Below are 13,913 nucleotides of genomic sequence, written 5' to 3' on the forward strand. Positions count from 1 at the left end.
GCAAACCTCCAGCACCTGTCCTGCTTTGGCCAGATGGGCAAGATAAGCATGTCAGTTACCTCTCATCCCTGGCTAAAGCCCGGTCTCAGCAATATTCTGCTGATTTATGGTCACTCCGTATTTCAACGCCAACAAGCCTGGCAATATTCCACTAAGGAAAAAGGCAAAACTAATTTTATTCCTCTGACACAGCAGTTTTTAACATGTCTTGGGCCCATGACACATAACTAAGATAAGCGATTTATTGAAAAAAAATCAAAATGAAGAGATCCACAGGAAAATTTTAGGTAACCACAGAGTTCAAGAGCTTGAAAACTGCTGTTCTGCTTGAAGACTCAGTTGTCCAAAACCTGGTACCAGAGAACGTTATTCTTTCATTTGCTTCCCAAAGGGGAAAATGGGTCTGAATTCATGCTCCCAGCCACTCCAACAGTCAGCACTACTACGTAGTGACTGAGCTTGTCAGATTCCTAGAGAAAAGAGAAGACAGCCCTGTGGCACTAAGGGATAGATGGGAGCACAGTCTAAATCATAGCTGGCCTGTTTATCTCACAAGGAGGAGGAGGACAGTTTATGGGGCCAAGTTGCAGGGTCACTTATAATACGTGTTCTCTTCAAGGGAAGCTGAGATGGAGGGAGGGATTGTGTTTGCTACCAAGAAATTACGTGCTGACTGGGCAGCCTTTCTCACAGATTTCTGGGCACTGAAGGCTGGTTTTCCAGGACTCCTAGAAAAGCAGGGCATGAACATATATTCACATATTTGAAGTTATCTTCACAGTCACAGGGTTGGAATTGGTGACCAGTGCCAAAGGTACTCATCTTAAATTGAATCTGCCTTTTGATTAACTTAGCTCCAGGCTCCTTGTTTATTTATTTCAAAGCTGCAGAAGACAACTTATTCCTGAAAAAACATGGGGGGGACATGGGGGAATGAAGTGCAGATGGGCTGACAAAAGAAGGTAACAAAAAAAATCATCTGTAAGTCTATCCACAGGATCCACAAATTAAATCTCCCAGTTTAGTAGTATGATTATCGCTCCTCAGTTAATTATCTAATAAAACCTTCCCTGTTTACTTACATGATATACATCTGCAGATCTCTAACCTCCATCACATATTAAAGATGTTCCACCCCATATACACTCTATTGAATACCACTGTGACATGTTTGGGTTTTAATGAAACCAAATAGCCACTTCAGGTGCAGCGGGACAGTGTATTAATTTAAAAGGTTTTGAAGTACTGCTTTAGGTCATAAATGGTTTATCAGCTTGCCTTTCGCTGAGCCTTGCATTGCATGGCCACAGTTGGACAGTTATTCAGCTATTTAACAGAAGTTTCTTGCACCAGATCATCTTGTGAAGAGGTGAGCTTCTATCCCCCAGTTCTTTGTAAGAACTCGCTCCTGGCATCAGCTGGAAAGTCTTGACTACTTTCACTGAAACAGCTTTCATCATCTCAGTTTAGAAGGACACCACAGTAGATGAACCACAGTCACAGTAATTTTAGCTAAAAATCTCCTGTTCCCTCCATGACTGCTATCCAGAAAGCAAGAATCTAGTCTATAGTCAGTTGATTAATTATATATATGTATTGCACATCTCAAACAGCCAAAAGCACTGTTTGATTGCTAAGAAATCAAAGTAAGACTTAGTGGTTATGGCAAAGTATTACAATCAAGGCACTGTGATTGTTGCTGTCAGCTTTATTCCTGAGTTATGTGAATTTAACCAATTACAACTCCTTTTTCCCCCTCTGTAAATAAAAATAACACACTATTTTGTGGGGGTAGCTGAAGGTTGAAATAATTAGACTCCTGTGAGAGGATTAAAAAAAAAGAAAAAGTACAATACATCACAGTGACTATTAAAATGTTTGTTATCACACTTATTTCTAAACAGACTCGTTACAAAATACTTGAAACCAAACAGCGTACTGTTGAATTTACTGTACTACAAAGAAACTCTCAGTACTTCCACTAATTAGCTTTTAAAGTAAGCATTCTGTACCTCCAAGTAGTTAGTCTTAGAAATGACGACTTAAGTATTTTTGAAGGGAGAGGACTTGTTTTTTTTCTTTTCTGATAAGCTAAATTACATACAAAAACATAGATAAGAGAAGCTTTTTCTAAAAGACAGAAACTAGTTACCATTCTCTAAATATCACTGCTAATGCTGGAATTCCTATTTTTGACACTTTTGGTAAATAGCTTGGTATGATGCCTACAGCAAGACAAGAGCAAAGTGTTCACCTCTTTAACTGTAGCCACTGGTTTTAGAGTATTCAGCAGGAAAAGTGTGCACGTCAGCATTCTCCCAGCTGGCTCTATGAGATTTAATTTACGCCGACCACAGAGTGACTGCGATAGCTCTCCGAGATGCCACAGCATGAAAACTGAAGGGTGGGGGTTAAACAAGCAGCAATGCACACCAGATGTCTGAGGAGGACATCTAAAAGATCAGGAGCACAAGGAAGCATATTTAAAAAAAAATCCCCTTCAATGCCATAAATATTTATACTAAATCCAAGAAACTGGCTGAGTTCAAACTTGTCCTATATGAATCACACAGCACTTCCCTTACCCCATCTTCATTTAATGCATTCTGGATAAAACCACCACAAAGGAGGTGTCATAGTTATATCAACTTTTTTTTTTTTTTTTTTTTTTAATATATATACTAAAGAGTATTTTTTGTAAAGCTACTGCTTCTGAACAGATTACTTTCCAAAGAATATAACCAGAACAACTAAAGAGTCTTATTTTACTTGGCCAGCTCTTGTGTAGTATTTACCAGTCTTCTTAGATAATTTAGATTCATAGAACTAGTTTCCTTTCGACTAGACAACACTAATTTTCTTCATATGGCCATACAATAACAATTAGGAATACATCACACACAAGATGAATCCGATAGAGTAACCTGAAAGCAAGGAATAATAATTTTCTGAAAGGTTTTGCCCTGGAAGTGTCAAAACCTGCTGATTTTACAAATTTCTAAATCTGCTCTCAGAGGCGAGACATACAAAATGTTAACAACTATGCAACAAAGTCACAGTATCATCTCTAGAGTGCAAGCGGAGCCCACTAGTGCCATTTTAATACATGTAAATACCCATTCCCAAGAAGACAACAATAATTCCAACATCTCCAATGACTTCGCAGCTTTGGTTTTCACTTTTCTTACACAAAGAACTGCTGTGCTTGGCACTTAGTAGGTGGTAACTACAAAGACTATCAGCAATCTGGGGTTCTGTGATTTCTCATTAAAATAAAACAGTATTTCAATATTGGCTTATATTCCCCTACTGCAATGCCATTCACATGCTGGTGTGCTAATAGACAGGCCAATCTACTGAACTTCTCTTACTTGTAACTACAGCTCACGTTTAGAGACCCAAAATCCATTATTTTTGTATGGTGAGGAATAAATAAAAAACCTTGTGAACCTGGGAAGCGTAATGCTGAGTGATTTCCATGCCTGCCCTGTCAAAATGGGTTTCCAAGAAAAACTACTGTTTTTTAAACACAACAGGTTCCAAACTTTTCCTGGGAGAGCAAAGATATTTCCTGGAACCTGCTAGCAATGTTTGGAAGAAGAGGAGGAAAGTTACACACTACAGAGCTTGATTCTCACAGCTGACAAAGAATACTCCAAAATGATGAGGAGTGAAAAAGTCTTTAAATAATCATAGATAGACTCCTGCAACAATGTGAACCCTGAAAAGACAGGAGACATTTTCTGTGATGGAGCTAAATCCGTACTTAACAGTTGAAATCCTACTTTTCCCCCTCCTCCTATGCCCCAAAGGCTCTAGCAACTTTCCACTTTATCCTGATTACCTACTGTCATCAATGCACACTACGTTGTAGATGTTCTTTTCCTTCAAAGACAAAATGAGGTAGAGTTTCACATAAAATGTTTGAAGGAAGAAGATGGCCTTTAAAATGCACTATGTTAAACAGGGTTTTCTTTTCTACACTAGCAATGGCAAAGTTAAAAGGCAAAGATAAAAGCAATTAGTGTTAATTTAAAAAATAATAATAATCCAATTCCAAACAGTGCCACAAAACTTGTATAAGGCAAACATTCTAAAGCTGCACGTCATGCCTTTCCCCTACACAAACGCACTCCTATCACTTGTATTACTTTTTACCAAGAGTCTTTCAGTAACTAAACTCCTGTTAAAATGAGATATCTACACGCTTTGATGAAGACTCATAGCCTCATTATTGAAGTTTCTGGATGACTTTTTCTTTAGCTAGAACCAATACTGCAGTGGTCCCAGGAACATCCTTCCTTTGCTATCACCAAGGCTATACCAGAAAAGCGGTATGGAGCTCTTTCCAACAAATCAGGACACACCAAACTTGCCTTATCTCAGAATCACTACCAAACTATTATCAATGTTCAAAATAAAACTCTTCCCACCCCATCCGTCTGTAGCACTAAGTTCACAAGTTGACAGAAATAACCCCAACTGAGACCTTGGCCACCTGTTCAAGGCTGCACTTCTGCGAGATGACGTACAGCCTCCCTTGCTTTCCCACTGAGGCTCCTGAGATAGGTGCCAGCACACCCCAAGCCACGTGTGCCACTGCATCAACCTGCAGGGAGAAGCTGAGCGTGTTGGGTCTTTCTTAAAAGAGTCGTTAGATGAAGCACCAAGGGAAACCTGCCTCCAGGAAATAAAAGCTGTGCATCATGGCACTCGTGGTGTGTGTTACTGCACCCACAGACTTGGCGCAGTGCTTATACAACATCTAGCAGCGCCCTATCACACAGCCCATTATCTTCCAAAGCGTGCGGCTTTTACCGAAAGGGAAAGGCAACAATGACTCTTTGTGTGTCAAGCAACTGTTCTGTGCTGAATTGTAAAGTAATTTTGAGGGAGATGATACAGACTGCACAATGAAGAAAAAATTGGCTGGTTTTAAAATTAATATTAAAAACAAAAACACTTGTGATTCTTCAACACTGAAAAAGTGTAATACGATTTTTGTAAACACTCCTCCAGAAACTTGTATTCATCTCTACCTCATGCTATTATCAGTGAAGAATTATAGGCTCTGTTCTGCTGGATTATTGTTAGTGTAAACAACTTTGCTAAATTGCTTGGCACACTGTCTGCATGCAGCATGTTAAAGCTCTGTAGTCTATTCAGCCAAAATCAAATATAAAGGCCCATCTGTATTAATCCTCAAGAAGAAATTAATAGACAACTATTTTCATGCAAAGCAGATATTTAAAAAAAGGCAAAACCAATACATATGGATGAACTTTTTCATTCATAATTTTAGATGCCACACAATGAAGACTGTTGTTTAAGCTTTTAGTTTTTCTCTAACAGTTCTCCATACAATACAGCGCATTGTTCAAACTCTGGAGCAATTTAAGCTTTTTCAATGTCTCCTAAAATCCCTGGATTTATATCCAAAGAGACCTGGCACTGTAACAAATCTGACTTGTGAGTAACAAGTTACAGCCTTTAAGCAAATTGCTCATTAACAGAGAATTCAAGTTACTGCTACAAACCTCACTACCTTTTATCGCAGGGAAAAAAATAATGCTATCTCATCCACTTGAAAGTTGTGGGATAAAGCTATTCTTAAGTGTTTTTTTTTTGTTTTGTTTTAATTTCCTTGCTTGAATTCCCAGTACATATGCTGAACTAGCATCAAGGGTGAGGAAAACAAGAGAACTCCAGGGAAAAATGCTTAAATATGACCTAAATCTATCTTGCCTTTGCTACATGAGGAAAATACACTTTTTTTTTTTTTTCTTTTTTATGTCAGTACTGAAAAGGATATTCCCAACTTCATGCTAGGAGGAAATGAGTAAGAAAAGCCAAACTGTGAAGTTGGAGCTCTTTGTTTTTTCCTAAAGATAAAAGACACTGAAAAAGAAAAACCTACAGAATGTTCTATAAATGGGGGACATTCAGTAGGTGCCTCTTAATTTACATGACTTTGAACAGAGATTTTACACTTCATTACAAACAACAACACAATTCAGTATGAAGATTTCTAGCCCATTTATTATTTCACTAATTCTTAATAGAATAGTGTTAAAGTCATTTTATATATTTAGAAACTAAACTAAACATTGGAGTTAATAGCAGAAACTGATGTTACAACCCCAGAGTAAAATGCAAGGTCAGCAAAGAAACCTGATGGAAAGTATTCTTTAGAACTTAAGAAAACAAGTTATATTTCATTAAAAAGTAAATGAAGTTACCAGAAACTGTTTCATGCTCCACATTTGATATCAAACATCTAACCTGGCCTTTCTGGGAAGATATATATTCAAAATGGCTTGCAGTGCCCTAAGAAAATACATAGCTCTGTAAGTTCAGTACTGTAGCCAACTAATGCTTCATTGTTACAGGAAGTCAGTGAAATAATTATGTAATATGCCACTAACTAATGTAAGCTGTCCTGAAACCAAAAAGGGGTGTTTTTCTTTAAATCTGGATCCAATTTTCTTCATTAAAAAAAATAATAATAATCCAGTCTTCTGGACTGTCCAGAGAACCCTGTATAACTATTTTGAGTGCTCCAAGTCTCATAGCATGCCTGGGGGATTTCTTAGCATCTTATTGCATTTCTTTATACCTTTCCCAGCACAGCCGTTCAAGCCTTGAGAATGCAGTAATAACACAAGGCATTTGAAAATGCGAGAGAGGAAGGAAGACAAATCTGCCTTCCAACACACACCATCTGTACACTCCCTCAGATAAACAACAAAATGAAACAAATCTTTGACTTGGAGACTGCACCTTCTCATACATATTCTATTTTAAAAGGGGGGCCCAAACTTGCCAGACTGCCCCTGCATTAGTCAAAGCGCAGGATCACCTGTGATTTGTTTTTGTTTAACCCAGAGCCCTCCTGCCATTACCTCACACACAAGGCTCTCAGAGAAAGAATATTAAGCTAAAGTTAAGCGAGTTTCCATTGCAAAACAAGATGCAGATGTTCTACCTCTGAATACATGCCCGGATCAAGTGCTTGTCATTTGATATGAAGCGCTGGGGATGCCAGACTGGTACAGAATGGTTCTGCTTAGTGGCCTTTTCACCTCAGTGAGGACAACTGTCTCCCAAGAGTTTTCTGTTGTCTCTGAGCTCATTAGGAAGAAAACAGTGATATGAAAGCACTACTCATTAAACTGGCCACTGCTGGTAACTGGCAACAAGTGTTTAGAAGGAGAATATCAGATGTGTTTACACTAAGAATCAGTATCACAATGCTGAGTCAACAAGTCTCTGCAATTATTTCCTCTTTTCTTTTCTACTACACCAAAAACATTACAATTAATTGCTTGAAATGCTAATATAGTTGTCATTTTTCCATTGTTGAAGACTGAGCAGTCTCATTTCAGTGGTTTAGAAAGTTCTGCCTTCACTGGTGAAGGAGAAACCATTCAAATATCCATTTTTATGAACTTGTTTAAAAGACTATGTTGTTAAAATTAAGATTTTCCCAAAAAGCATCACTTAAAACTGAGATTTTATCATGGAGCATCATGAGGAGCTCAAAACTACTAATTATATTAAGACAATGCTCAAAAGGACACAAGTTAGCCATATGAAACAAAGCACCCTGAGGAAAGGAAATGGCTTATTCTGTGGTTCAAAGTTATGGACTCCCATTCAAAACCCCTCTCACCTCATTCTTGGTTATAATCTTTTCGCTGGTTGGGGTTGTCTTAATTATACACGTGTGCAAACCCTTCCATCACATTACAGCATCACCGAGGAGTGGAGGCTGGAAGGCACGTCTGGAGATAATCTTGTCCAAACCTCCTGCTCAAAGCCAGGGTCAACTAGGAGAGGTTGCTCAGGGCCATGTCCAGGTGGGTTTTGTGTTATCTCCAAAGACAAAGAGATTCCACAACCTCTCTGGGCAACACGTGCTAGGATTTGACCAACCTCACAGTTACAAATAAATAAATAAATAAACAAATAAATAAAATATTTTCCTTCTGTTTGTGAGAAATGCTAACTTCAGTTAAGGCTTCATACTACAAAGCACTCTTAGCTGTACCTGCAACACAGCACTCCTCTGGGGTTAATGGAAGAACTTCTAGGTCTCCCATTTTGCCCCCAACCTCACAAAACGCCAATTTTCTGTCCATATTCAGATCCCATTCATATTAGTCATCATTCTGCCCTCTTCCCATAAACATCCACTGAGTAAGGCAAAATGAGAAATTTGTTTCATGAACTGAACAGCACTGTCAATAAATGTTCTCACACTCACTGGACCATGATTGTGACACTGCTTTTTAGGAACAGAATAAGACTAAGACAAATCTGAGGGTTCTTGCACCTACCAGTCAAGGAAGACTAACCAAGTGATGGCATTAAATCTGCACCTGGAAGCTTCCTATCAACTGTTTGCTGTCTGTAACTCTTGCTGGACAAAACCAAAGACTCTTCTTACAATGCAAACTATGCACTTTTACTTCATATCCATCTGAAGAGCTGCCAAAAGGCATGTGATGGAAGAACTTTTCCCATTTCTTACGTACCACAGTACATCTCTTAACCATAAACTGCACCTATAAGTCAATAGCATGTAATTCCAGTGGCTTGTGCCAGAGGTTAAAGATTAGAACAGCTCGTAAAAACCTTAGAAAATTATAATGGTACATTTCACCAGCATACAAATTCTCTCAGTAAACAACAGCAAGTGCTTCAAGAGAAAATCTAAAGGAATAAGGAATCCATCTCATTCATTTTCTGTAGGATATAGGTCCATAATTATTTCAGCTGAAATTTCAAACCTATTTTCACATCATACAATGCATTTGTGTCTATGTCTGCAAAAATTACTTTTCAGGAAGACATCTATTTATAAGTAGCTTAAGTATGACCTTCAATAATTCCTAATTAATTGAGTTTGAAAGGGCACTTTGTCCTCAATATACTTACTACCATAGCAGTATCTCTGAAAAGACAAGATCCATCACTGCTGACACAACTCTCTTATAAAATAAATACTATGGCAGAGGCATGGAAGATCTGTAGGCATCTCAAAAACACCCTTAGAGTTCAGTGCAGATGTTGTCAGTGTTTATACTTTTTAAACCACTAGGATATAAACACCTCACTATAAACACCACTGAAGTTTTGCTTTTTTCCCCTTCGTTTTTTGTGTGTTTATTTTAGTGTTAAAAACGTTAACTTCCATAATAAGGAAAATAGCAGCAGATGTTTAAGCTAAACAAAGACTGCTACAGTAGAGTGTATTCCTCAAGCTGTCCTTTTGCTTTTGAACTACTAAAGGAAAGATCTGTTCAAATAACAATTAATGGAGAAGAGGGTTGGAAAAAAAGGGCCTGGAAAGAATCATCCATAAATATTAGGCATAATTTTAATGAATTGAACTAGTGAGCCAAAACTACAGTTTTTCTGCCTTAATCAACAAAACACTCAGAAACATGCACATAAGTAGAATTTTATGCCAAACTTTGTGGCCTCCAACAGAAGCTGTCACTTGCTTACGAACAAAGCACTAGTTACTACAGAGAGCAACAACAAAGTTGAAGGACCTGCAAGTTGTCTTTCATTAACCAGCCCTGTTGATATAAAGAAGAAAGCATGGGATAGGAAAGAGATTGGAAGTTCAACTAATCTCACACTATCCCAGCTCTGAATTATTCAGTACTGAAGGGCAAGCTCAAGCTTCTCTAAAAAGCTTTCTTCAAGCAAACATCTTTGTTATTTGTATAGGAAAGAAAAAGAAAGGAAGGAAAAGAATGAAACAGATATGTACAGTTCTCTACACTTCTCACGGGAAGGAAATGTGGCCATTCTGATTTAATGGTAAAAAAAGACAGTATTTTCCAAAGTGAGGTTCAGCTCCCTGCCTTATTTCTTATTTCTTTTTCTAAACGTAGGAATAGCTCCTATTCCTATGTGTACTACTTATTGTTTCTCCCCTGACAACTACAGCAAGTTTATTTTCCAAATGAACATGGAAAATGTTCCTGCTGAATCAGAAAAAAGATTTCTGCAAGGCTTGTGTGTGGCTACAGCAAAAACAGTTCTACTGCCAAGCCGAATTAGCTCAGTGGTGCCTTTCTTTCCAGTCAAAGCCAAGCCATAACCACTTCTTCAAACTGCACGTAGATAAAACTCCACTAAGATTAAGAAACTGATTTTACCCTATTACCTCAGGCAACTTCAAAACAAGACTATTAATGCTTACAAAATGAAGAGCAAATGCCAACCTACATTAGCCGAAGAAGACATAAGTAAGACTCAGAGTCCAGCAAAGAGAAAAAAAAAAATTACGTTTTCCAGCTAGTTGTGTAATTCTTTCCACAGGGGACTGGAGCGTGGGGTGGTTCTTGGGAAAGGAGGGGTGTGCACGGTGGAGGAGGGGGAGGCATCGCGCAGCCAGGGCTTTCTCTGAGCTGTGCAGGAAATGAGAAGTCAAACAATGGGCCGCTCTGTGCTCCGTACGCTGCGCCTCGGCAAGCCCCATGGCTGCGCACTGAGGCTCCTCATTGTTCGGCACCTCGCTGCTGCACCGACACGAAATGAGTCCAAGGCGCACTGTCTAAAAGCGTCTCTCACGTCTAAAAGTGGCAGTGTCCGACTGCGAGGTTGGATCACAAGGAGAAATATGAATTAATACTTGCACCCATGTTACAAACCATTTCCTTCACAGCAGCAGAAATTACCAACAAAAACTCTACCTGGCAGTCACAAAAGCAACACGGTCCTTTAAACTAATCTAATATTAGCTTTAAGAAAAAGAAAGAAAAAAGAAAGAAAGAACACTAGAAATATTCTTTGTAAAACAAACAAACCAGAAAAATTATATGGAAAAAAAAAGTCCTTCCTTAAACAGAGCCTTAGCAACAAGGCAGACTGCACGGTATCTTACAACCAACAGCACCGATCTCCTTTCAGGAGGCACATTTCATGCTTAGAAACAACAGAAAACACACCCGACAAGAGACGCTTTGTGAAATGAAAGCATTACCTTCATAGCACAGAATGCCAATATTGTTGTTCATCTTGTCCAAGTATTGGTAGTTCAACAGGTCCATCTTCATAAATAGCATTTATCGGGCTAGCAAAAAAGACCAGCTTGTTTGCTTTCGCCCAGGTTCAGGGAGAAGTAAGCCAGGCAAATGGTGCCGAGTAAGCTCCCGGCTCCCTAAACTTCACTAGCACAAGGCCCAGCCTTCAGCTAATCAAAACAAAGTATATTAAAGGAAAGTTGGAGGGATTAAAACACACACGCTCCCTTCCAAACTTCTGCAAACTACAAGTATATTGTGTCCTTCAGTACAAAGAAGACTGTCTGAAAACTTTTCAAGTCTTTTTCCAAATTAAAAAAAAAGAGGGGTGGGGGGAGGGGGGAAGAAAGAAAACAGAAACAAGGGAAATTTCCTAGGACAAAGACACACTAGTTCTCCTCACAGCCCGCTGCAAGTTAACTGCACTGACATGCAGGCTATGCTTGGTATGACTCGTATGTAAACCAGCTTCCTCTCTCTATCAGGCGGGGAGGACTGAGCATGCTCAGTGAATCCCTGGAGCTCTTCAAATGTCAGGGATATTTTCTGCACAAGATCAGGCTCTAAATGCACTAAGTGTTTGAAAGAAAGCGAAGGAGGAGGTGGAGAGCCTGCACAGAAGGGGCCTGTACAGAAGGGGCCATGTCGGAGCGGCTCCTGACAGGAAGCAGCGCTGCTGCTGCTGCAAGCCGTGCGGGGCGCGCGGCGCTGGAGCCTGGGGAGCAGAGGCCTCAGCGCGGGCAGGGGCCTGGCGGGCTGCTCAGCAACACAACTGCGTTAAATCAACCCTGCAAAAGGCATTGTTCCTCTTAAACCTTTACTCGGTTTCCCAGCACGGCCTCGGACAGGGCCTGGTATTGCTGCAGTGAAAATAACGCCATTTGCCAGGGGCAGAAGAGAACAGCTGCCCTGTTACGATACAGACAGACAACTGCAGCTACGGGACCGAGACCCAGCGGGTGTACCTGTCTGCACACACACCCTGCCATGATTCAGTCACACCGTTACGTGTGATTACTATAAGGAGTATTACCAGTTAAAATTCTCTGTTCTGGATTTTCGACAATTGCCACAGCTCCACTTTACATGACACAAATATTGGAGATTTTTACAGCAGTTGCTGTCATCCCAGGATGTGGTCTGCCCTTCTGCAGCTCAAACCTCGATCATAAAGGCTCCAGCCGCTTCTACAGATGTGTGTGACTCATCAGGAGAGGGCAGGACATCTGTACGTAAGCATGTGCTAACCTAATGGGCATCAGCCTGCACTTCCTGTGGCTGATCAACACCTGAAGTCTGATCTGACAGAAAAAAGAGAAGTGAATATTGAGGAAGTTTGGTCTAAGACGAACAACAACAACAAAAAAGCTAACAGAGTCCTACTCTTGCCGCGGCCTCTCTCTCCTCTTTGGCTTGGACCATAATTCTTCCCTGCCTTGCTGGGAAAGAGAATTTTATTGGTACACAAAGGAGCATGCACTCACTGAGAAAAAATAACACACTTTCATTTCCACCTTAGGAACTTCTCCACTTTGTTAGACAAGGGGAAGATAGTACTTTACAGAAGCATTCGTGGAATGACATTTTGTCAAAGCATGTTGAAAACTGCTGCTTTAAAATGTTCTGGATATTTCAACGAGACTAGGTAATTTAGATAAAGTTACTACTAATAAAAAGGAGTAAGAAATTTACCTCCAAGGAAGATTCTCCAGACCCCAAATAAAGTTTATTCTCCCTTCAAAACCAAGTAGTAGTCATGTGCATTACTTATATGCTTCATTTGAAAGATAATGTCCACTGAACAACAATGAATTTAATACAGCACGAAACAAACTACCTGAAAGGAACCATTACCAGGAAAATGAAGGCCTAGAAGTCTTTTATTCATTATTTACATGCAAAAAGGGCCCTCTCCTTACCAGAAGCATTATTAATCTTTAAGACTTTAATATAGTACGAAGACTTAATGGTTAAATGACAATATATTTCTCAGATAGTATCTAATAACAAGTGTGGTGTTTTTGTTTGTTTTGTTTTGCCTCACAGGATTCATTACTGCTAAAGTTGCAATCACTCATCTCCAGACTAAAATAGTACCTTCTAGAAAGAGAAATATTTTTAATAGCAAGAAGAAAATTATGATTTTCAAGCATGGGGACCAGAAGTTTTAAGTAGCAGATCATGTTGTCCATAAGCAAAATTCAAAGCTGCTATACATCAATTTTATAGATTAAAACAACCACTTAATAAAAGCATCAAGAAAAGTGTTGCCTTTTATAGTGCAAACAGAGATTAAAAATCCATACCTAGAACTTAACAAAAAGAGGCAAGTTCCTTTAGCATGAAATGCAGGCTTTTTTATGTAGATATGCCAAAGCTTTCAGGGAAAACATTTGTAATATGTGAAGTTTTTAATAAACAGAGCACCCCTGAATTTACATTACTACAACACATTTTATGGATCCTTAGGAGGAATAAGAAGAGGCAAGCATTGAATTTTTCCAGTTTAAAATACTTAATTTTTTACAAGAAGTGCAGGTGATGAGGAAGAAAAAAAGTACTATTCTAAACTTCTTTAGAGTAGTGGTCTACACAACAGGGCTTGCAAATAATGTGTTAGCTATACAAGGACACTATAGCTCCACGTCCAATATAAATTCCCCTCTACATGCAAAGATACATTTTTCTTCTAATTGTTTGGAAAAGAAGTATTGGGTATTGTCTACAAATCACTCATTCTTCAGTATTTTTGTCCACACAATAATTAGGAAGTTGTCCTCATTAGACCAGTAGTCACAACTCTGCTGGTTTTTACACAATAGTTATCATTTTATTATATGAATGACTTCAGTACACAAAATGAAATGTTAC

The 13,913-nt window shown here is 39.1% G+C and overlaps 1 protein-coding gene across 3 annotated transcripts in view; it reads right to left on the minus strand.

Moving 5' to 3' along the window:
- Positions 1–13,913, minus strand: part of VGLL4 (vestigial like family member 4) — a 90,669-nt gene that overhangs the window by 35,342 nt on the left and 41,414 nt on the right. The window contains exons 1-2 of one of the 3 annotated variants that reach the window (XM_082768616.1): positions 11,003–11,404; positions 10,306–10,612 (exon numbers count right to left, since the gene is read on the minus strand). The exons of 1 other annotated variant lie outside the window; for it this stretch is intronic. In XM_082768616.1, the coding sequence (XP_082624742.1) occupies positions 10,306–10,498 (193 nt within the window). In that variant the 5' untranslated portion in view covers positions 10,499–10,612; positions 11,003–11,404. Of the gene's footprint in view, positions 1–10,305; positions 10,613–11,002; positions 11,409–13,913 lie in introns of those variants that run through there. One more of the 3 variants, XM_082768617.1, reaches the window with a different exon arrangement.

This window comes from Aythya marila (genome assembly GCF_965140915.1).
Source record: "Aythya marila genome assembly, chromosome: 10".
Classification (NCBI taxonomy): Eukaryota; Metazoa; Chordata; class Aves; order Anseriformes; family Anatidae; genus Aythya; species Aythya marila.